This window comes from Pelobates fuscus, chromosome 3 (assembly GCF_036172605.1).
Source record: "Pelobates fuscus isolate aPelFus1 chromosome 3, aPelFus1.pri, whole genome shotgun sequence".
NCBI classification, from domain to species: Eukaryota; Metazoa; Chordata; class Amphibia; order Anura; family Pelobatidae; genus Pelobates; species Pelobates fuscus.
This window is the reverse complement of record NC_086319.1, coordinates 383,360,794-383,384,564: the sequence shown is the minus strand read 5'-3', so window position 1 is coordinate 383,384,564 and position 23,771 is coordinate 383,360,794. Positions and strand designations below refer to the sequence as shown.

General features: G+C 45.2%; 1 protein-coding gene across 1 annotated transcript; it reads left to right on the top strand.

Moving 5' to 3' along the window:
• Positions 1 to 209: 209 nt before the first annotated feature.
• MRI1 (methylthioribose-1-phosphate isomerase 1) lies at positions 210 to 23,771 on the top strand. Its single transcript, XM_063445976.1, has 6 exons — positions 210 to 362; positions 14,415 to 14,650; positions 14,832 to 15,004; positions 19,537 to 19,713; positions 20,397 to 20,621; positions 23,476 to 23,771. Exons 1-6 carry the CDS (start codon positions 231 to 233, stop codon positions 23,595 to 23,597), a joined length of 1,065 nt encoding a protein of 354 aa, XP_063302046.1. The 5' UTR covers positions 210 to 230; the 3' UTR covers positions 23,598 to 23,771.

The following is a 23,771-nucleotide window of genomic DNA, read 5'->3' as shown; positions in this document are numbered from 1 at the left end:
AGGGGTGATTACTTTGGGGGGGTGATTACTATATGATATAGCATGGGGGTGTGATTATTATAAAACATGGTGGTGTGATTACTTTATGATATAACATGGGGTGTGATTACTTTATGATATAACATGGGGTGTGATTATGATATCACATGGGGGCTGTCAATCACTAGCCACGCCCACTCACCTATAAGCTCCGCCCTCGGAGCCCCGCCCCCGGAAGTGAGCTGTCCGCCATGTCTCTGGAGTCGGTGCGGTACGGCCGGGGGTCTCTCCGGGTCCTGAACCAGCTGCTGCTGCCGCACAGGAGCGAGTATGAGCCGGTTACCGCGGTGCAGGAGGGAGCCCGAGCCATCCGGGACATGAAGGTCAGAGGGGCGGGGCTTCCGGAGAGGGCGGGGTCACACGGGAGAGCAGGTGTGTAATAACCAATGAGATCAGAGCGGGGCGGGGCGAAACGGATGGGAACCACGTGACTGGCTGCCTTCCTGACTTGTCAACACGTGGGTTTTAATGTATGACGTCACACCTGGTGTCCATATGTCATAAATATGACTTGACTCTCACGTGATTGCCAGTCCTGGTTTGTAATTCCTCACTGAGCGCTGAGATCTGGATAGTTCATTCATACATAGTTTCAATATTTAATCCAAAATGGCATCTCCATGGAGACCGATATAATGAATGAGCTTTTAGCTGCTAGCACCATACTAGCATCAATCAATGTTTACCACGATCAATCTCCTCTATCGCGTCACACCGCCACAAAACATCGTTAGTTACAAAGCTATTTATTGGAGGAGATATGGCTGCGTGACGCCGTGGGTGGCGGCTTACAAACACGTTGTTATTATTATTATTATTATTATTATTGGCATTTGTTTAGTGACAACTTATTCCGCCGAGCTTTACTATAATATACAGGGGAAACTTAACAATAAATGAGACCATTACAAAATGTTACAGAAACAGCGCTCAAAACGCTTACAACACTTAACATATAGTTTATAAAACGATTGAAGGGACACTATAGTCCCCAGAACAACCACAGCTTATTGAATTTGTTCTGGTGAGTAGAATCATTCCCTTCAGGCTTTTTGCTGTAAACACTGTTTTCAGAGAAAATGCAATGTTTACCTTACAGCCTAGGGCACGGGTCGCCAACCTGTGGCACGCGGGGTGCATTTGAGCCGCTCTACGCTGGGGGAAAGCAGATTGGAACTTGCGCGGCGGTGGAACTTCCAGCATCGCAAGAACTTGCGATCTGGATTTCCGCCTATTAGGCTGTTCTTACCTCAGCTCCAATGACGTCCGCCACTGTGTGCACTGCCTCCAGCCCTCCCACTCTGTTAGCAGCATCCTCTGCCTGGATGACTTATTTACAGGTCACTCCAAGCAAATCTGTGTGGAGCTTTTTGTTTATGTGAGCCAATCAGAAGCAGTAGTGATCATAGGGGTCACTGCTCCTGACTGTGTCACAAAATCAGATTGCCTTGTCCCTTGTGTCTGCCACTGCTACTATCCTTGTGTCTGCTACTACCACTTCACTGTTTGCCTGTCAGTCCCTGACCCTGAATACTATCAGGTAAATTGCCTTAATTTACCAGGTGCCAGTGCCACACTATTTATGTTACAAATACATGCTCATCAGGGCATAAAGAGATGGTCCCCAGGAGTTTGCAATCTAACTCAAGTTAACTTTACTGTGATATGAAAAACTGTCTGTATCAGACAGTCCATTTATATCACATAAATGTTAACTTATGTTATATTGCAAGCTGTACAGACCATTCCCTGTATGCCCTGGTCTCTCTATGTAAGGCTTGAGGGAATGGCCCCAAAAGCTTGCAATCGAAGTCAAGTTATCGTTTCCTATTTCTGTAAAGAATACAAACAGAAATGCTAGCTTGAGTTAGATTGCAAGCTCTTGGAGCCATTCCTGTAGTGTGAGGGACTAGGACAGATCAGATATGAAGTGTGACCAGTAGGCTCAGCAACAATGTGTCACATCACACTCCACCATCCACACACACAAACCACACTCAGCTGCCCTGCCACATCGCCAAAACACTCACACAAATCACACTCAGCCAACCATACACACAACAGCTACCCCCACGACACATACATCACAATCAGCCACACAATACACAGACATTTTTTACATAATTCCACACACAGTAGTAGACACTGATGCAATCTGAACCACATAACTGAGTTGTATTGCTATGGAGCTCTGTGATGAAATTATGCACTCACTTTGATTTTATGGGGGCCCAAGAGCTGGCCATCTGTGGGCCCCAAGGGGCAGACAGCCAGTTGCTTTCCAGGCAGGCGCCGTTTAGTTATGCCGGCATCACTAAGCTAAGTGGCGCGCAAGGGAGCTGAGCAAGATGATCACAGTTCCCTCACTGCCTACTTTGTGAGTCCGCCTGCCTTCCTGCATGCCTGCTTGCAACCTCATCTGCCTGCCCACCCAGCAGCCCCACTGGAATAATCCACCCAGCCTCCTTACTATTGGGAGAGCTGGGTGGATTTAAATAAAAAAAAAAAAATAACAATAATTTGTGAGTGTTTGAGGAAAATGTGTGTGTTTCTCAGTGTGTCTCTGAGTGAATGTGTGTGTCTGTCTGTCAGTAAATGTTTGTGTGTGTATCTGTGAATGTGTATGTCAGTGTCTGCCGTCATTGAATGTGGGTGTGTGTGTATGTCTGCGAGTGTCTGTGTGTCTGTCAGTAAATGCGTGTCTGAGTGAGTGTGCTTGTGTGTCAGTGTGTTTGCGTGCCTGTCAGTTTGTGTCTGAGTGTTTGTGTGAGTGATTGTGTGTGTCAAATCAGTGAGAGTGTGTGTGTGTGTATGTCAGTGTATCTGAGAGTGTGTGCTTGTCCGTGAGTGGGTGTGTCTGTGTGTCTGTCAGTCAAAATGCGTGTTAGTCTTTAACAGGAAGAGGTGTCACCTTGGCAGGAATGGGTGGGGAAAATTTAAATTAGGGGTTCCTTATGCCTAGGGCAAATCCAAAATACACCACTGGATACATTAAATATGCTCCGTACATAGTTTGAGACCTGTGATAAACTTAAATGCTGTAAATTTATGCAGGTTCACACCATAAGATAGTTGGCAGCAGTGAGAGGCTGAGCGTGTAAATTGAGCACTCTCAGTCAATCACTGTACTAATATCTGGTATCGCGTGAGATGGAAGCATAGTTCTGTCTCCTCTGCATCATCATTGGAGGCCGGGTTCCTGGGGACCAACCTGCTCTGCTAAATGGTGAGAGAACCATTTAGTAGTGATGAGGATCCTGGCACCCACGGACTCCAGGCAACATAACCACTTAGATACATAGAAATGGTTATGGTTGTTGTTTTTGGGGATCCTGCTGGGCCCTGCCACATTCTAAATCGATATTGCAGTAGCCCTAAATTGGGTTTACCCTCCTACTGGCGACAAGCGGTGATTGTGGCTGACACGGTCCTGGAGGGGGCTTCGAGCATATTGCGGCATTGTGTGCACCAGGGAAGAGAGAGGCAACCGATCTCCCACCTTGAGCAGCCTGTGCTGAGCCCTGGCTCTACCTCTCCCCTTTGGTCCGGTGGGGGTAATCCCGGTCCGTTCCCAGGAGATTTTTCAGGGAACTGAGAGCACATGACACGACCACAAAGCCGACACCACAAGGCAAGTAAAATGACAGCCACGGTGTGCGCTTCTGACCCAGACAGTGGGGAATGGGATGTGCAGGATCCGCCGAAAACACCTTTTGGGAGAAGCTGGCAGCTTGCATAGAACCAGTGGACCCAGCAGCGATCACACACTCACATAAGGGTCTCTCAATTAGAAGATGCAAAAGAAAGAAGAGAAAAGTCAGTGTTTACATTTCTGCCTAGTAACATCTCTAGTGGCAGTCGCTCAAACGGCAACTAAAGTGTCTCCTATCTGCATGGAGGCGCAGAATGCTCCCCATAGAGATGCATTGATTTAATGCACCTCTATGAGGAGATGCTGATTGGTGCAGCATTTTACCACGCATGCTCAATAGCTCCCAATGCTTTCCCACAGGAAAGCATTGGATTGGCTGAAATCATCAAGATTGATAATCTCAGCTTTTTGTGAAAAAAGGTGAGTAAAAACGCCATTCCCAAGCGATCGAAAGGGGGGCTGGTGACCTAAACACGCACACTCACTAACAGGCACCTGGACTGGTACATACATACATACATACATACATACATACATACATACATACATACTCACTCACTGACCCATACACACTCACTCACTCACTGACCCACATACTCACTCACTCACTCACTGACCCACATACTCACTCACTCACTCACTGACCCACATACTCACTCACTCACTGACTGACCCACATACTCACTCACTCACTGACTGACCCACATACACACACACTCACTGACTGACCCACATACACACACACTCACTGACTGACCCACATACACACACACTCACTGACTGACCCACATACACACACACACACTCACTGACTGACCCCCACACACACACGCAAAGATTTCTAGGTACACACAGAGACATACACACAGAGACATACACACAACGTCACAGATACCTACATAATTCTTTTTTTTTTTAAATACATATTTCTAGTCACCCTCCTGTTTCCTACCTTTTGGGTTCTGGAGGGTGGCTTCCCTGGGGTCTAGTAGTACTGGGCAGCAGGTGGTTGCAATAGGGCTAGCTACAGCTGATAGGAGTGGGCTGCCGCTCTGTTCAGACTCCCCCTCCTCCTGTATCTCTGTTCACCGGGAGGAAGTGAACTTTAATTACTTTCTCCTTGCTCTGAGGCTGTGCAGGGGAAGGGACGGGCAGCCGGCTCTCCAGAATGGGAGCGGATTAGAGGCGTGCTCTGCGGTACAGGGGCGAGCCGGAGGCGTGCTCTGGAGAATAGAGGCGGGCTGGGGGCGTGCTCAGTGGAATAGGGTCGGGTAGCAAGCAAAACAGATTTGACCAGGTGTCCTGCCAGCTTGTGGTTCCCCTGCGTGGCCTCAGCGCCGGAAGGAAGTATTTACAGTTCCCTTCACTTCCTCCCGGCGCACGGACGGACAGAGAGCTTGCACGGCATTGCAGGACAGAAGGAGGAGGGCAAGGGCTGATGAATCCCAGACGCCAGGGCAAAATTCTTAGTCGCAATGGCGATCTGGCGCCTGGGATTTGTCGAGCCCTGGCTTAAAGAAAATTGCATTTGCTTTGCTTTCAACCTTTGGGTCAACATACATCTGTGAGCAAATATTTTCCCACATCAAGATCATTTTGAATCCGCATCGAAGATATCTCACAACTGCTCATTCAGAAATCTATGTGAAACTTAAAGTTATTCAGTATGTTCCTGACATACAGGAACTAAGCAAGGGCAGGGATCTCACTAAGTTTGTTCTGTAAAAAAAATGAAACATTTTGTTGTTGTATGTTCTTTGTCATTAAGTTGTTTTTTTTTAAAAATATTCTCAACAAGTTTAAATGTAATTAGAAATTACATTAAAAAGATAAATGAATACGATTAGTTGTTGTTAAAACTGACCTTTATTTGATGTTATCATCAATAAAACATTTAACATTCTTAACCATGCATTCCTCTGACTATATTGCCGGCACACCAAGGGACGTCAAAGTTTTACTTCGGCACACCACTACCAAAAGGTTGCCTACCCCTGGCCTAGGGATACCTCCATTGGTCACTCCTCAGGTGGCTGCTAGAGGTGCTTCCTGGGACAGTGCTGTACAGTGTGACTGACATTTAGTGTCTCTACTTGAAGTGTAAATCAATAAATAAATTTATTATTTTGTGTATCTGCCCCTGGCCAAATTAAAGAAACAGTGCGTGCACGCTCTCTGCAGTAATTCACACCAGACACAAGTTTCAGGTTAATGAAGAACTTGAGGAATGTTTATTAGAGGGGGTGGCATGCCCCTTATAAAGCAAAATTACATCATAAGCATTGTCAGAGATAACATGAAATAATACATTAATAATTGGTTAAGTGTTAAGTGTTTTATTCAAAGCACGTCCTACTGGGTGTGCCATCTTATGTCATTACTGTCGTCATGAAGTTCTCCCCCGGATTCCAATGCCATCTTGAAAATGAGTGTTTAGTCGATGGGTGGGGTACTCCTGAGTGACATCTAGTGGTCATTTTAGTAATTTATTGAATAATACTGATTATAACTAAATTGAGTAAATAGGCATTTTACTTTAGCTAATATTCTGTCCACAACACCACCCTCTGCATAGAGACACTGAACTTTCCTCATAGAGATGCATTTATTCAATTCATCTCTATGAGGAGGTGCTGATTGGCCAGGGCTGTGTTTGAATCATGCTGGCTCTGCCCCGGATCTGCCTCCTTGACAATCTCAGCCAATCCTATAGGAAAGCATTGTGATTGAATGAGAGAATCACTTGTGATGACGTCAGCCAAGCAGGCAGATCAGGGGCAGAGCAGCAGCAGACGGTAACAAAAGTCAGATTTTACTTTATTTAAGAGGGTTAGACAGTGTTTTTACAGGGACACTATCGTCACCCAAACAACTTGAGCTTAATGACGCCGTTTCGGTGTATAGATCATGCCTTTGAAGTTTCACTGCTCAATTCACTGCCATTTAGGCGTTAGATCACTTTTGTTTCTGTTTATGCAGCCCTAGTCACACCTCCCCTGGCCGTGGTTGGCACAGCCTGTGTTCTACCATTGTGCTATACCCCGTCAGATTTCTATACCCTCGTCACTTCCGGGGAGGGGAATCAGCTGGATCCTGTGCTGCACATGCGTGCTAGCACTCCTGCTACTCCTCCACAGCCAGGTCCTGGAAGGTAAGTAAAACTAGTTTTACACTTTCATTATAGTTAGTGCATTCACTAAGCTTAGGACATGGGACATTTAGGGTTAATGTTAGGGTTCAAATTAGGGTTAGGATTAGGGACTTGTTCATATTTAGTGATATTTCACATTAGGGGAATATCACTAAATAGTGATTTCTCACACTTTATTTTAACCCTTACCCCAAGGGTTAGGGTGAGAATAGAGAGTGAGAGAGGTTAGAATCACTTACCTAACCCTAATTTGAACCCTCACTTAACCCTAAATGTCCCGTGTGCCTAAGCTTAGTGAATGCACTAACTATAATGAAAGTGTAAAACTAGTTTTACTTACCTTCCAGGACCTGGCTGTGGAGGAGTAGCAGGAGTGCTAGCACACATGTGCAGCACAGGAGCCAGCTGATTCCCCTCCCCGGAAGTAAGGAGGGTATAGAAATCTGATGGGGTATAGCACAGAAGTAGAAAATTGTCTCCTGCTCTACAATTTGCACTTTAACTACATACAATAGGCTCCCGTAGGGTCTAGCAAGCGATTGACAGAGCAGTAGATAAGAAATTTTAAATAAAACCGAATTTGTAGTAAAAAAAAGTATAAACATTAGATGGCACTTTACAGGAAGTGTTTAGGAAGGCTGTGTAAGTCACATGCAGTGAGGTGTGTCTAAGGCTGCATTAACATAGCAATTTAACTCCTAAATGGCATAGAATTGAGCAATGTGACTACAGTGGCCTGATCTATACACTATAACTGCTTCATTAAGCAAAAGTTGTTTTGGTGACTATAGTGTCCCTTTAACAATATAACTTTCGTGTTCATAATATGTAGAGTTCAAGGAAAACAGCATATCTTAAGATAGGATGAGCATGATAGCGGTAGGCCTCATGATGGAGGCAGCCATGACAGGGGCGGGGAAGGAAATGATGGCAAGGGTGGAAGTGACGACCATGATATGTGTGGGAAAGGAAGAGACAGGAGGTGGGGGCATGGTAAGGGCGGAAGTGACGTGACTGTAGATAATGGTAATCGGGTGGAGGTTACGGGACTGGCAGGGCCAACCTCCTTCTGTACTAGGCGCCATCTTTTAGGGTGGTGGCTGACGTACTTTCAACATTACACTATATTATAACTAATAAAATAAGTCAGAGAAGCAACATTCTGTTCTGCAAAATGAAATACTAAACTATGAACAGACCTGGCGGGTTAAATAAGACAGTTGAGAACATTATACATTTAACAGCCCATAAAGCTGTCTCTAGAAACATGTACTTTAAAATAACATGATGCAAAATAAACTCACGGGATTCAACCAATTTACCTTATCATCCAACAGCCATTAATCACTTTCCTCTTCACATACTAACTTAACAACTTCGCATATTCCCTCTATCCACATTGCATAGTATTGCAACAAATCACACTTGCCTTTACACCTAACTTGTCCAAATATACCTCAATTCTTGCATCAGATTCACTTTCCTAAACTCCGTAATCAACACTGAGCTATACCCCCACTCTCTGCCTTATGCACCAGTCTCAAAATACTTTACACCGCAAAAGAAAATACAGTGCCTCAGAAAGGTGGCATGCATTCTTGTGAGCTAGTCCCCCTCCACAATTCTCACTGCCTTATCACAAAACACAATATAGAATAGCTGAGCAACCTTGATATTTCACTGAACACAGACTTGCCACATTCCTCACTGAAGGGGCGGGGGGGGGGGGGGGGGGGGGAGGGGTTTGAGGGGGATTGAGACAGAATGAAAGAGAAACTGCAGGCATGAAGTTTAACCATGTAAGCGCCGTTTTTACGTTACAATTATTGCAAGCAAAGAGACACAAAAACAGGTAAAGACACTATATATATATATATATATATATAAGTATGTATCTTGGCACTCACCCTTTCCAAAACAAAAAATTTGATTAATATAGATGCCTAGGTGCTATCCCACGTTGTAGTATATAAATGAATGAAAAAGAGATGCACTCACAGGTCTTGATAAATAAAAAAATCGGTATTTTATTCTCCAAACAGGGTACACATTGTCCGATCGACGTTTCGACCCCTTAGGATCCTGAGGAAGACCCTAAGGGGTCGAAACGTCGATCGGACAATGTGTACCCTGTTTGGAGAATAAAATACCGATTTTTTTTTTTTTTTTTTTTTTTATTTATCAAGACCTGTGAGTGCATCTCTTTTTCATTCTCATATATATATATATATATATATATATAGCACTACACACAATAAAACTACAATAAAGTAATCATCACAATACAATAAGGAATAAGATCACTGGGTGACATTTGAAAACCAGAAATCTTTGCTAACTTCATTTTCAGCATAGCTTCTTCTCCTGCCCTCTCTTTAACAATATCACAAGCCAAATAACCTTTGAAGGTCTAGCATGTTCTTGTCCCATTTTAAACAAACAAAGAGCTCCACGTGATAGGGACAGAGGGAGAGAGAAAAATAAGGAAGAGAGTCTACAGTGCTCGACTGCCACGGGGGTTTGAGTCCCGTGCGTCTTCCCTAAACGTAGACTAGTCACGGGGGTCCGCCCACCCGAGGTGGTGGTCACGGACCGGAGGGGGTGAGCGTGGGTGACTAACACAGCTCTGGGCAGCAAGTACAGGAGAGGTAGAGAACAAGTGAAAAGATGAACGTGGAGAGGCTAATCAAAAAACCATTTACAGAAATCACAGATATAGAGATGTGCACAGATTCCGGATTCAAGGAGGAGCCACACAACACGCACACCTAGGGTACCCACACAACAATTGAACAGAATCCACAGAATAGCAGAAAGTAATATAGCCATGTACATATTAGAACAATGTGCATAAAACAGTGAAACACAGCAAATAACCCCTGATCCAGTCAGGTCAATACATGAATAATCCCAGCCTTTCTCTAGGCTGTCACCCAACCCTTCACCCGGTTGTCAACAATAACATAGTAATAATCACAATATAAAAACCCCAACCCTCTACTAGGGTGGTCCCCAGCCTCTACCGGCTGTCACAATATAAAAACCCCAACCCTCTACTAGGGTGGTCCCCAGCCTCTACTGGCTGTCACAATATAAAAACCCCAACCCTCTACTAGGGTGGTCCCCAGCCTCTACTGGCTGTCACAATATAAAAACCCCAACCCTCTACTAGGGTGGTCCCCAGCCTCTACTGGCTGTCACAGAATAAAAACCACAACCCTCTACTAGGGTGGTACCCAGACTCTAATGGCTGTTGCGTTCCCTGCCCGCTAGGCAGTCAAGCTAAATTTCTTAAAAATGCGTCCCCTGCCCGCTAGGCAGTCAAGCTAAATTTCTTAAAGATGCGTCCCCTGCCCGCTAGGCAGTCAAGCTAAATTTATTTAAAAGGACAAACCACGTATACTGACTATCATACACAAGCATACCAACACTCAAGAGGCAGATAGACAATCGACAGGTTCATTTAAAAGGGGCACCGGATAAGAATTTACCTGTCTTGTAGCCTTCTGGAAGCCGGAAGTGGACATGGAGACAGACCGGCACAAAACAGGAGAATACAGGCAATGGCTGTATTTTGGAGGTGATCAGGCTCCGGTTGTCCCACTTTCCAGAGGTCTGCTCCAGTCCGTTGGTTTCCGTCAGTCCAAGCCGGCCAATCCGGGGCCCCACGTTGGGCGCCAATTGAAGTGGAAATCAATCAATAAATTGATTACTTTGTGTATCTGCCCCTGGCCAAATTAAGAAACAGTGCGTGCACGCTCCCTAAAGTAATTCACACCAGACACATGTTTCAGGTTAATGAAAAACTTTAGGAATGTTTATTCAGAGGGGAAGGCGACCCCTTATAAAGCACAATTACATCATAAGCATTGTCAGAGATAACATAGAATTATAAATCAGTAATTGGTTAAGGGTTAAGTGGTTCATTCAAAGCACGTCCTACTGGGTGTGCCATCTTATGTCGTTACTGTCGTCATGAAGTTCTCCCCCGGATTCCAATGCCATCTTGAAAATGAGTGTTTAGTCAATGGGTGGGGTACTCCTGAGTGACATCTAGTGGTCATTTTAGTAATTTATTGAATAATACTGATTATAACTAAATGGAGTAAATAGGCATTTTACTAACTAAAATTAGGGTAATATTTCATTTCCACAACAGTCTTAAAAAGGGTTATTATTTATTTATTTATTTATTTATTATTGCCATTTATATAGCGCCAACAGATTCCGTAGCGCTTTACAATATTATGAGAGGGGGATTTAAATATAAGTAGGACAATTACAAATAAACTTACAGGAACAATAGGTTGAAGAGGACCCTGCTCAAACGAGCTTACATTCTATAGGAGGTGGGGTGTAAAACACATTAGGACAGGAATTTACAATCAAATAAGGTGGGCTGCCCTTTAGGAGAGGGCAAGAGACAGGTATGTGAGGTAAGGGTTAGTCTTGGAGGCCATAAGCTTTCCTAAAGAGATGGGTTTTAAGGCACTTCTTAAAAGATGCAAGACTAGGGGAGAGTCTGATGGGTTACTGTAACCCTTTAAATCAGAAGTACAATACTTAAGAATATTCATATTTCATGAATATATTTTACCCAGCCATGATATCTCCAGCTCCCTCCATCTGTCCATCTCCTTCTGTAGTTCTGGCCAGACTTTTGCCAAGTTACACGCATGCATGTTCGACAGGTTCTTGGTTAAGCTAATGCCCAAGTAAGCCACGTGTGATTCCCTCCACTCAAAATTGAAGGGATCCCTCAGACCATCCATCACAGGCCGTGGAACATACAAGGGCAAAGCCTGTGTCTTGGTTTCATTGTGTTTATAATAGGAAACCACCCCAAATGGTTTTAATATGTGCATCAAGAGAGGCAACCAGGTTCCTTAACCCCTTAAGGACACACGACGTGTGTGACACGTCATGATTCCCTTTTATTCCAGAAGTTTGGTCCTTAAGGGGTTAAAGAAAAAATGATATAGTCTGCAAAGAGCCCAATCTTATGAGTGACACCACCGATTGCAACACCCTCTATCTTCGGGTCATTCCTAATTAGTTTGCCCAGGTGTTCATCACCAGAATAAATAATAAAGAACAGGGGACAACCCGGTATGGTACCATTAGTAAGTAGAAAACTTTTTGAGATGAAACCCGTGGTCAACACTCTAGCTGCAGGATGATGATGATACAGAGCAAATGTTGCATTTACTATTGGAGTCGTAAAACCAAATTTGAACAAAACCTCTTTCAAGTATCCCCAGTGTAATCTTTTGAACGCCTTCTCTATATCCAATGCAAGAAGCATTTGATAATATTGATAAACCTCCTAGTGCCATCCGTGGCTTGTCTAACACAAATGCAACAAATGCAAATGTTTTTAACAAGTTTAGGTATTATTTTGACCAACCTAGAAGCCAAAACTTTGACATATATTTGGTATCGTTGTTGAACAACAAAATAGGCCAAAAATTAGCACATATATTTGGATCCTTACCTGGCTTGGGAAGAGTCACAATCTGGGCGCGCAGTGCTTCACCGGGCATCCCACCTTTATTCCAATACAAATTAAATAGCCCAGTCAAGTGTGGGGACAAAATAGTTGAATAGGTCCTATAGTAATGCATGGTAAAACCATCTGGTACCTTACCAGTAGGAGTGCTTTTAATTGCCTCCAGCACCTCATCCTGGGTTATAGCTAAATTTAGTCTCCAATTTATCTTGGGAAATTTTTGGTAGCTGAATTTTATTTATAAAACATCTAATTGTGTCCAAATTAGGTTGACTGATGTTTGGGTCCGAATGAAGATTGTAACGGACCTATAATACTCTGCTAATTTTGGTTGGATGTACAAACTTTTTCATCGCTATCAATTACAAGATGTTCAATCCTAAATTGAGCGTCTTAAACGTTTCAACATCGAGCTTGTACGAGCCAATTGTATAGTGTCAATTTGTTGCTTGATGTAATTTATTATAGTCTGTAATAAGGGGAATGGGCCAAGTTCGCCTGATTTAAGTTTCAGCTAGTAATTTATTTTCAAGTTCCAAAACCAAGTTGTCAATTAATCTCCATGGTCTGTCTCGAGTCACCGAGAGGGACTCAGACACATGTAAAATAATCGGGACATGGTCAGACCAATTGATGTCAAATATTTCAGATCTTAATACAGTATGCAAAGTTTCCTCATCCACCAAAAACCTATCAATTCGTGAATACATGTTATACTGCACTGAATGATAAGTATAGTCTTTTTTTACTCTCGTGAGTCACTCACCATGCATCATATACCCATAGAAAAAAGATATTGAGAACATCTCTGTGCCAAACTTTCACTGTCACGCCTTTCAGACGAAGAAGCAATGTCTCTCATTATATCCAATTCATGATCCATCACAGTTTCTATCACCGCACAAAATCAGTCTCCAGTTGCATTCACCCAAAACCTTAACAATGTTCTTTAAAAATGTAAATTATCCCTGTAATAAGTGGGGGATGTGATTAACAGCCAAACTGTAAGCCAATGAAGTGTTATTGTGTTCTAATACAGGGATTCAAGCCCCCATTCTACCCTTAGGCAATAATGGAGTCCTCTGTGAAGCACATGGCCTTTCACGAGGCAAAACCTGGCATTTGGGGGTATAGGAAAGTTAGGTGGGAGAGCTAAACATATAGTTCTTACAAAGATATTGCAACAAATACATACACACGTTGCAAAATAATAACTTTGAAAATCCGGTACACCCAAACCACCATTCGCTCTGAGATGTTGCAGTACAGACAATTTGATCTAATTTTAGATTTGCCTGACCAAATATATTTTAATTTAGCCGAAGTAAGTTTCTTTAAAAAGGAAATAAAAATAAGTGGTTTATTCAAGTAATTTCCTGAAAACGTTACCAAAGTGGATAAGATAATGGTAGGCCACGTCTTGATAGCGACCACTATGGTAATACCACGTTATTGGAGATCTGACGTAGTTCCTGCTATTAAGGAGGTATTAACACTGGCCTTAGAGAATAAGTGCTATGAGATGCACCTCAGATTGCCATCAAACACAACAGAATCATTAACTTTCCATTGGAACATATGGGAGGGTAATGTCAAACGAAAATACTCTTTATGATTGTAGTTTATGTGCCTCTCCTTTTACGCTTGCTCTGTTTGTACACTATTTATTTATCGCCGGTACATGTGGAGTGCTTTTACACCTTATTTGACACTATGTAGTGTTTTTCATAAAGCAAACGTTATCAATTTTATAATGGGTGGATATGTCCCCCCTGTTTCTCTGTTTGTTTAAATTATATGTATTCTTATTCTTTATTTAATTGTTTTACCTTCCAATAAAAAAAACATTTGACAAGAAGTACAATACTACCACTAAGAGTGGAAGTTATTTTATATATATATATATATATATATATATATATATATAATTTTTATTTTAAATCAAACATTATTATTATTAAATCAATATGGTTAATGCTGCCATGTTTTCAATAAGGAAAGTAAAACAAGCGGATGTGATTTTATCAAAGTTGGATTTATGGGAGTTTCTGTCCTTTTTCTAGGTGCGGGGAGCTCCAGCTATTGCCATTGTAGGATGTCTTAGTCTTGCTGTGGAGCTGGCCAATAATCCACCGTGTGAAACGCCTGCCTTAATGACATTTGTACGGGAATCCCTAGATCTCCTGATTGGCGCCCGCCCCACCGCTGTCAACATGAAGAAAGCAGCCGATGAACTGAACACATTCCTCGCTCGTGAAGCCGAAAAACCTGGATGTACGGTCCAAGAACTGACTGAAAGGTCAGAATGGGAATATTTTCACATTGGAGAATGTCCTCATCCAATAGGAGCACAACACTCCTAGTATCTAACTTTAATACCTGCATCTATGGGATTCACAAAAAAATAGGCCAATACACCATTTGGAGCATGTTGTTAAGTCACACCTGATACTAATCAAACAATCTCACTTTTACTTCAGCATCATAAAGTGGGCAGAAGCTTTCCGGGAGAAAGACATAGACGACAATCGCAAGATTGGGGAATTTGGTGCGCAGCGCATACTGGAGAACGCAGGGTCCACGGAGGCAGTGTGTGTGCTGACCCATTGTAATACTGGGTCCCTGGCGACTGCCGGGTACGGCACCGCTCTAGGTAATTTATAGGACCGGGTTCTTTGTGGACATGCTAATCTGTGATATCCAGGAGAGGTTTCTCTCTGTTAAAATTCTTTAGCTAAAAATATAGAACTGTCTTTTGTAGGTCAATCTCTACTTGTTGGCTTCTGTTTTCTCAAACGTCTTTAATGCTGGCTTTTTTAAAGCGGCACTGTCATGCCGAATTCCGTTTTTTTTTAACCCCCCTCCCGCCTCAACTACATCCAATCGACCCCCTAGTCATCCCCAAATGCCCCTATGCCCCCCACATTACCTATTTTTTATTCTTTATTTTCTGCCCCGATCTATATTCAGGGCGCCGCCATCTTTGTGTGGGTAGGTGAAGTCCCTGTGGGACACGTCATCTGCCCACACTAGATAGCCCTGAGATTCCCGCACATGCCCAGTGAAACATCTGGACATGCGAACGGGAATTTCACCTATTCATTCATTCATTCATTCATCAGACAGACGAATGAATGAATAGAAAAAATCAGACGAACAAACTAACACTGTGTATCAGTGTTCGTTTGTTTGTTCGGTTTATTACAAGGAGGGAGCTACCGGCGTGCAGCTCCCTCCTTGCAATATGTAAAGACAGAAGCGGCAGGGAGCAGTGCTCCCCACCACTTCATAAGCCCCCCAGGTCCCCTCCTCACTCTATGGGGGTCAATATGACCCCCATAATAGCACAAGGGAGATTAAAATCTCCCCAATGCCCCTACTCGCTATACCGCGAGTAGGGGCATGTCCACTAAACAGTGAGCAGCCTGTGGCTGCTCACTGTAAAAAAAAAAAAAAAAAAAGGGTAATAAGGGGGGGACGGGGGACCTACTGTCCTCCCCCGCCGGCCCCCACCCCTGGACGGCGGGTGGGGGCCATAATGGGAATGAGGGGGGACCTACTGTCCTCCCCTCAGGCCCCCACCCCTGGGCGGCGGGTGGGGGCCATAATGGGAATGAGGGGGGACCTACTGTCCTCCCCTCAGGCCCCCACCCCTGGGCGGCGGGTGGGGGCCATAATAGTAATAAGGGGGGGGGGGGACCTACTGTCCTCCACCCCCTGGCCCCCACCCCTGGGCGGCGGGTGGGGGCCATAATATTAATAGGTGGGGGACCTACTGTCCTCCCCCCCCCGGCCCCCACCCCTGGGCGGCGGGTGGGGGCCATAATAGTAATAAGGGGGGGGGACCTACTGTCCTCCCCCACCCCTGGGCGGCGGGTGGGGGCCATAATAGTAGTAGGGGGGGGGACCTACTGTCCTCCAGCCCCCGGCCCCCACCCCTGGGCGGCGGGTGGGGGCCCTAATGGTAAAAGTGGGGGGGGACCTACTGTCCTCCCCCCCGGCCCCCACCCCTGGGCGGCGGGTGGGGGCCATAACGATAATGGGGGGGGACCTACTGTCCTCCCCCCGCCCCCACCCCTGGGCGGCGGGTGGGGGCACTAAGTAAATTCCCCCCCCCCCCCCATCAAGGTGACTAGGGGTGCCCAAGCCCCTAGTCACCCACCCCCCACCCAAATAAAAAATGCCCCTACCTACCCCCCTCACCCTAAAAAATAGTGAGGGGGGAATAAAATTGCTAACCTGTAAAGTAAAATTAAACTTACCATTCGACGTCTTCTTTTTTCTAAAATCTTCATTTTCAGCCCCAAAAAAGGCCAAATAAAAAACCATCATAGCCGTCGAACTAAAAATAAAATAAAAAAACCCGAGCGCAAAAAAAAAAACCCGACGAAAAAGAAAAAACCCGAGCGCACAAAAAAATAATCCATCTTCACCCATGGAGGGCTCCGCGCAGACTGAGCTCCGCAGGGCGGGGCAAGGCTTATAAAGCCTTGCCCCGCCCTGCAATTAGCCTAAGAACACTCTGATTGGTGGGTTTAAGCCAATCAGAGTGCTCTTTGTCATTTTACAAGCGTGGGAAAATTCCAAAGAACTTTCCCACGCTTGTAAAATGACACAGAGCACTGTGATTGGATGGATTTCAAGCCATCCAATCACAGTGCTCTGTGTCATTTTACAAGCGTGGGAAAATTCCAAAGAACTTTCCCACGCTTGTAAAATGACACAGAGCACTGTGATTGGATGGATTTCAAGCCATCCAATCACAGTGCTCTGTGTCATTTTACAAGCGTGGGAAAATTCCAAAGAACTTTCCCACGCTTGTAAAATGACACAGAGCACTGTGATTGGATGGATTTCAAGCCATCCAATCACAGTGCTCTGTGTCATTTTACAAGCGTGGGAAAATTCCAAAGAACTTTCCCACGCTTGTAAAATTACAAAGAGCACTCTGATTGGCTTAAACCCACCAATCAGAGTGTTCTTAGGCTAATTGCAGGGCGGGGCAAGGCTTTATAAGCCTTGCCCCGCCCTGCGGAGCTCAGTCTGCGCGGAGCCCTCCATGGGTGAAGATGGATTATTTTTTTGTGCGCTCGGGTTTTTTCTTTTTCGTCGGGTTTTTTTTTTTGCGCTCGGGTTTTTTTATTTTATTTTTAGTTCGACGGCTATGATGGTTTTTTATTTGGCCTTTTTTGGGGCTGAAAAAAGAAGACGTCGAATGGTAAGTTTAATTTTACTTTACAGGTTAGCAATTTTATTCCCCCCTCACTATTTTTTAGGGTGAGGGGGGTAGGTAGGGGCATTTTTTATTTGGGTGGGGGGTGGGTGACTAGGGGCTTGGGCACCCCTAGTCACCTTGATGGGGGGGGGGGAATTTACTTAGTGCCCCCACCCGCCGCCCAGGGGTGGGGGCGGGGGGAGGACAGTAGGTCCCCCCCCATTATCGTTATGGCCCCCACCCGCCGCCCAGGGGTGGGGGCCGGGGGCTGGAGGACAGTAGGTCCCCCCCCCCCCCTACTACTATTATGGCCCCCACCCGCCGCCCAGGGGTGGGGGCCGGGGGGAGGACAGTAGGTCCCCCCCCCCCCTACTACTGTTATGGCCTCCACCCGACCCCCAGGGGTGGGGGCCGGGGGGGGGAGGACAGTAGGTCCCCCCCCCTTCTTACTATTATGGCCCCCACCCGCCGCCCAGGGGTGGGGGCCGGGGGGGAGGACAGTAGGTCCCCCCCCCCTACTACTATTATGGCCCCCACCCGCCGCCCAGGGGTGGGGGCCGGGGGGGGAGGACAGTAGGTCCCCCCCCTTATTACTATTATGGACCCCACCCGCCGCCCTGGGGTGGGGGCCAGGGGGTGTAGGACAGTAGGTCCCCCCCCCTACTACTATTATGGCCCCCACCCGCCGCCCAGGGGTGGGGGCCGGGGGGGGTAGGACAGTAGGTGTGTCCCCCCCCCTACTACTGTTATGGCCTCCACCCGACCCCCAGGGGTGGGGGCCGGGGGGGGGGGGAGGACAGTAGGTCCCCCCCCCCTCTTATTACCATTATGGCCCCCACCCGCCAGCCAGGGGTGGGGGCCGGGGGGGAGGACAGTAGGTCCCCCCCCCCACTATTATTATGGCCTCCACCCGCCGCCCAGGGGTGGGGGCCGGGGGGGGAGGACAGTAGGTCCCCCCTCTTATTACCATTATGGCCCCCACCCGCCGCCCTGGGGTGGGGGCCGGGGGGGGGGGGAGGACAGTAGGCCCCCCCCCCTCATTATCTTTATGGCCCCCACCCACCGCTCAGGGGTGGGGGCCGGGGGGGGGGGGACAATAGGTCTCCCTCCCTTATTTTACTTTACAGCCCCCACCCGTCATTTAGGGGTGGGGGGCAATATTTTTTTTTTTTTTTTTTTTTTTACAGTGAGCAGCCACAGGCTGCTCACTGCTTATTAGACATGCCCCTACTCGCGGTATAGCGAGTAGGGGCATATCATTTACTATTCATTTTTACTTAGTATTAGTAAAGTTGGCTGAAAGACCAGTTTAGGTCTTTCAGCCTTTTAGTAGATAGCTCCCTGATACCGTGGGAATTAGGGAGTTATCTACTAAGCGGCTGCAAGATGCAGCCACAGCAATGAATAGGATCGGGGTTTCATTCATCAGAATGAAATTCCGATCCGAACAAAGTACTGAATTGCATCCTAACACCAATGGAGAAACAGTGCTCATTCTGTTAGGATGCAATTCGGCAGTTTTGCCGGCGTTCTGTCTAAGTGACAGGACGTTCGGCAATACTGACAGGAAGCATTGTGGGAACTGGGAGGAAAGCTAGGGATCATGGGAAAATTGCTCTGACCAGCGGAAATGAAGCACACTTTGCTCCTCCGCTGGTCAGAGCTGGTCAAGCGGAGGAATCCTCCATAAGACAGAGTCCCTACTTTGTCTTATGATTTTAAAGAAAACTAAAGAAGACAGGAAGAAAAGAATAACAGATCCTGAGAGAGGGGGAGAAGAGGAAGAGATTGAGGAAAGGTAAGTTCGGCATGACAGTGCCGCTTTAAGGATAGATATCCTCCCTGCTTTTGCTCTTTAACCCCACCAGGTATCTGCCCTTTCATACACTTTTACTTGAATAATACTTTCTCTTTTCTGGCCAGGCGTAGTGTAAAGTCTCTGTCATGCTCATGATCTGTTTCTGGAACAGGTGTGGTTCGGTCACTCCATACCCTTGGTCGCCTGTCTCACGTCTTCTGCACGGAAACTCGTCCGTACAATCAAGGGTCCAGACTTACTGCTTATGAGTTGGTGTACGAGAAGATTCCAGCCACCCTTATCACAGACAGCATGGCGGCCGTCACAATGCGAGAACGTCGGGTCTCTGGTGAGTGGTGACGAGCCCTGGGAAGATTCTCACCAGAGGCAAAGCTTTCTATACAAAACAAGCATACCCATTACTCCTTGTTTTAACATCCGAACAATAACAAAATGTCCTAAGGCACAAACACAAGTTCGATGTTTGCTGTCTTGTGAAATACTATCATCCATAGATCGAAATGGAATACCTGCTAATGTGTACCTGCTATGATTTAAAGATGAGAAATGTATTCCATTCAAGTGCTATTATAATTGCTAGAAAATGTGTATATTTTATTTACTTGTCAATCCATTCTCTGAATAGCGAGCTATGCTGATAATTGAATGACAGTAGAATGCTAGATAACCTTCACCAAGGTTTCCTAGGCATACCTCCCTAGGATGCCAACATGCTGACTTCACACCCACAAGCCTGGCATCATGGCAAAATCAGTAGTGCTGGATATGGTATAACTATAACCACTCACACAAGTTTTGCAGTTATCCATTTTTATTTTTTTGTGTGTTCCATTTTCTAACCCAATCACCCTTAGATCTCTTTTCATCTCCTCCCTGATCCAAACTACTGACCCTCTTTCCAGTCAAGTTTATGCTTGGTAAATGCTTTTTATATATATATACTGTATAATATGCATTGGTTTCTCGTAACGTCTGTTTATCCTATGATTCCCCTCTTTATTTTTCTTCCAGCTGTCGTGGTGGGAGCAGACAGAGTGGTTGCCAATGGTGACACGGCCAATAAAGTTGGGACGTATCAGCTGGCGATACTTGCCAAGCACCATGGAATCCCCTTCTATGTTGCTGCACCAAGCACATCCTGTGACTTCAGCCTACCCACCGGTGCCAGCATTGTCATTGAGGAGAGGCCGAGCAATGAGCTGACAGACATCAATGGGACCAGAGTGGCTGCCCCAGGTAAGAGCAGGGAGCCCTAAATGATGTAGCTCAGGGCTAAACATATAAAGACCTGAGCTATTAGCCAGGCCTTAAATTACAATCCACTGTGAGCCTGGAGGGTCCACGGCAAACACCAAGGGTGAAATTCTACTTGTCACGGCTACTTTTCCACTCACCAGTGGCCTGTGTTCAAAGGATTATTCCAATTGGTGAAGTGAGGGAGAACTATATTGAGAAAGCTCTGGCTTTGAGAGTAAAATTATATATTAATTTGTCTCGCAGTTTGTGCTAAAGGGCTCTAGAGAAGACATCCCATCAGGGCCAGGGGAATCTAAGCAGAAATAGAGCATAAGGGTGGTCCACTTCTTCCTCTTGAAGTGAAAAGAAACTGCACAAATTGCAAGAACTAGTTGGCTTAGTCCCATGTACAGACTAGTTGCCCTCCAGGCCTCGACTGTAGCATAAAGAGTGAATCTTGAGCGAGGAGAACACATACTGTGTAGTAGGAGTAAATTAATAGGGAAGAATTGTTGATCGATGGACGTGACCAAACGAGAGTGCCTTGAGGTGAGTCTGTCTAGTGCGTGCTGGTCTCTAATCCATGATGTTTGGCAGACTGATTCCCATATTTAATTTCAGTTGCTGCAGTTGTTAGTGCTATAATTGGGTGTTTGTCACCCTGTAGGAAGAAGGAAAAGCGCCTATTACGTTGGTGTTTTTTTTTTGTTTTGTTTTTCTCGTTTGGAGAGATGTTTAAGGTGGGATTGAAACATATGGAGGAATGCTAGTGTGGTTTTAAATGGGTGGCCAAAGTCTGTCAATGTAAGTGGTAAGAGTGTCCAGGCGGCAATTTTCTTCTCCATGTCTGAAATACTTTATTTGGTCATATTTAGGTAATAAGGCTATTGGTTAGGAAGGTTCCCAGATATATTAGGTGAGTGCGCGTCTGTCTTTGAATTCTGACCGGGTTGGGTCCCAGAACGTATTGCCATAGCTGTGGGCCCAGGAGGAGGTATGTAGTGGGAAATCCAAAACTGAAACCAGAAAACTGAAATTACAAAAACAAAGTTAAGCTCCACATAGAACCATGGAAACAGATTGTTACTCAGAACTTGGAGACTAAGCCGTCCCCATGAATATTGGCGAATTCGGCTTATTCCTGGTGTTAGCTGGGGTGTCCAAATTGTAAATCTAGTTCAGATGGGTAAATCGTAAATTAACCAGGTGCTGCTAAAATTTTATGTTACTACCCACCAGCATGATTGGAGTGTATTCTTCACATAGTACTGTCACTCTGGCAGAATAGTCTTGAAGAAGCAACACCTCATTCACTTGGTACAGAGATTGCTGGTATGCTTGGAGAAAGGACATCTTGTCAGCAAGTTTGAGTCGACTTGTGACTTGTTTGGATTTGGTTGAATTATTTGGAGAGCCCATTTTATGTGCGGAGGAACCAGAGAGCAGGACAAATAACGGAGTTGGGTTGTAAAATATGCGACAAAGTGACAAACTCAGAGCAGAAGATATCCACTAGGTGGCGTCAGCAGTGCAGAATAACATGTACATTTTGAACCAACATGGGAAAAACTTTTAGAAGAAGGAATATATGTTATAGGTTATATCTGACACATCTGGAAAAGCCTGAGGAAGCATAGGAATGACCATACAAAATGACCACCATTATTGCTGAATACAAACAATCTGTAGAAGATAGAGGAATTCTCAGGAGCATGTTCTTAGCCGTTCTGTGCAGAGATCTATTTAGGTGGTGACCTCCCTCTACACAAGATAGCTTTCAAAATTAGAGCCAATATATAGTGTGACATCAAACGTTGAAAATTTGGTAAGGCGCAGTTCATGAGGTATTCATAATAAGATTTGTGCCAGTCTTATAAAGGGATGAGGTTGGGAAGAAGTGTGGGAGCCCTTGATGGTGGTAGCTGGCCTTGAGGCCTATTCACGATTTTCATTGAAGACATGGACCCAAAAAGTACAGCTAGCGTTTCCTTCTGAGCGAAGATGACAGTCGTGCACTGCAGCTTGAGCCACAGATTTGTCCATTGGTGTACTGGTCAGCTTGACCAGAGACTGAGGAATAATGTAGGGGATGGACCACTGATTGGGTGGACAAAACTGACACAATGGTGCGTTTGGTGCTTCGTATTGGCATCACTATCACAGCTTGGTACAGAGTAGTATCCCAGAGGAGAAGAGGTCTTCGGCACAAAGAATTGCAATACCTGATGTTCCAGATTGTGTGGAATAGTTAGGAAACGTAGGGCCACCAATGGCAAAAGGTTGGTCCATATAGCAAAGGGATATGTCCATCCTCTTTAGATACCAGAGGAGTCCACATGCACTGTTTTAGTGAGTTTGTCTGATGCTATAGACAGATTCCTTGATCAACAAGAAAAGACCTCCAATCAGGAGCTTCTCATTCTTAACTGTGGAGTTTTTTTTTCTGATCCCATAATCCTCTCTTGCAGAAGTTTGAGATTAGTAATGTATCCTCCAAGAGCAGTTCCAATCCGCATGGGATGAGTGGAACTGTTTTATAAACTGACAAGAGACATGCAGTTCAGTTTGTTGAATTGTGCTTGTTCAGTGATTGGTCACTGCGCACTTAGAGCATCATGGGAAAACTTTGTAAACCAAACTTGCAGGTACTGGTGCCAAGAAATATTTTGTACTAACCTTTCCTAAACAAGACGTTGTAAATAAGATGGCTGTATTTTAACAAAGCAGCAGTAGACACTAACCTTTTCATATTTGTCATGCTTTTGAACTTGCATGTGTCTCGTGTGTTATCGTTTATTTTTTTTTTTTTTACTCTGGACAAGTATCTAATGAATTTTTCACCTCAATGTTTCAGGCATCGGCGTCTGGAATCCAGCATTTGATGTTACTCCCCACGAACTGATCACTGGGATAATTACAGAGCAAGGTGTCTTTAAACCTGATGAGCTAAAAGACGGCCTGACCCGTGTTCAGTGATGCTGCATGGAGTGTCTGTTATTGTGAACGCACATTCTCTGTAACCCTAAACTGCACAAAACGCCACCTGGAACCTCCGTCTTGTGTTCTAATGTAAAATGACATCTATTTACTGTACTGGCTGACCTCACTGTGATCCTGTAATTTTTGTAATAAAATGTTCTGAATTCGTAA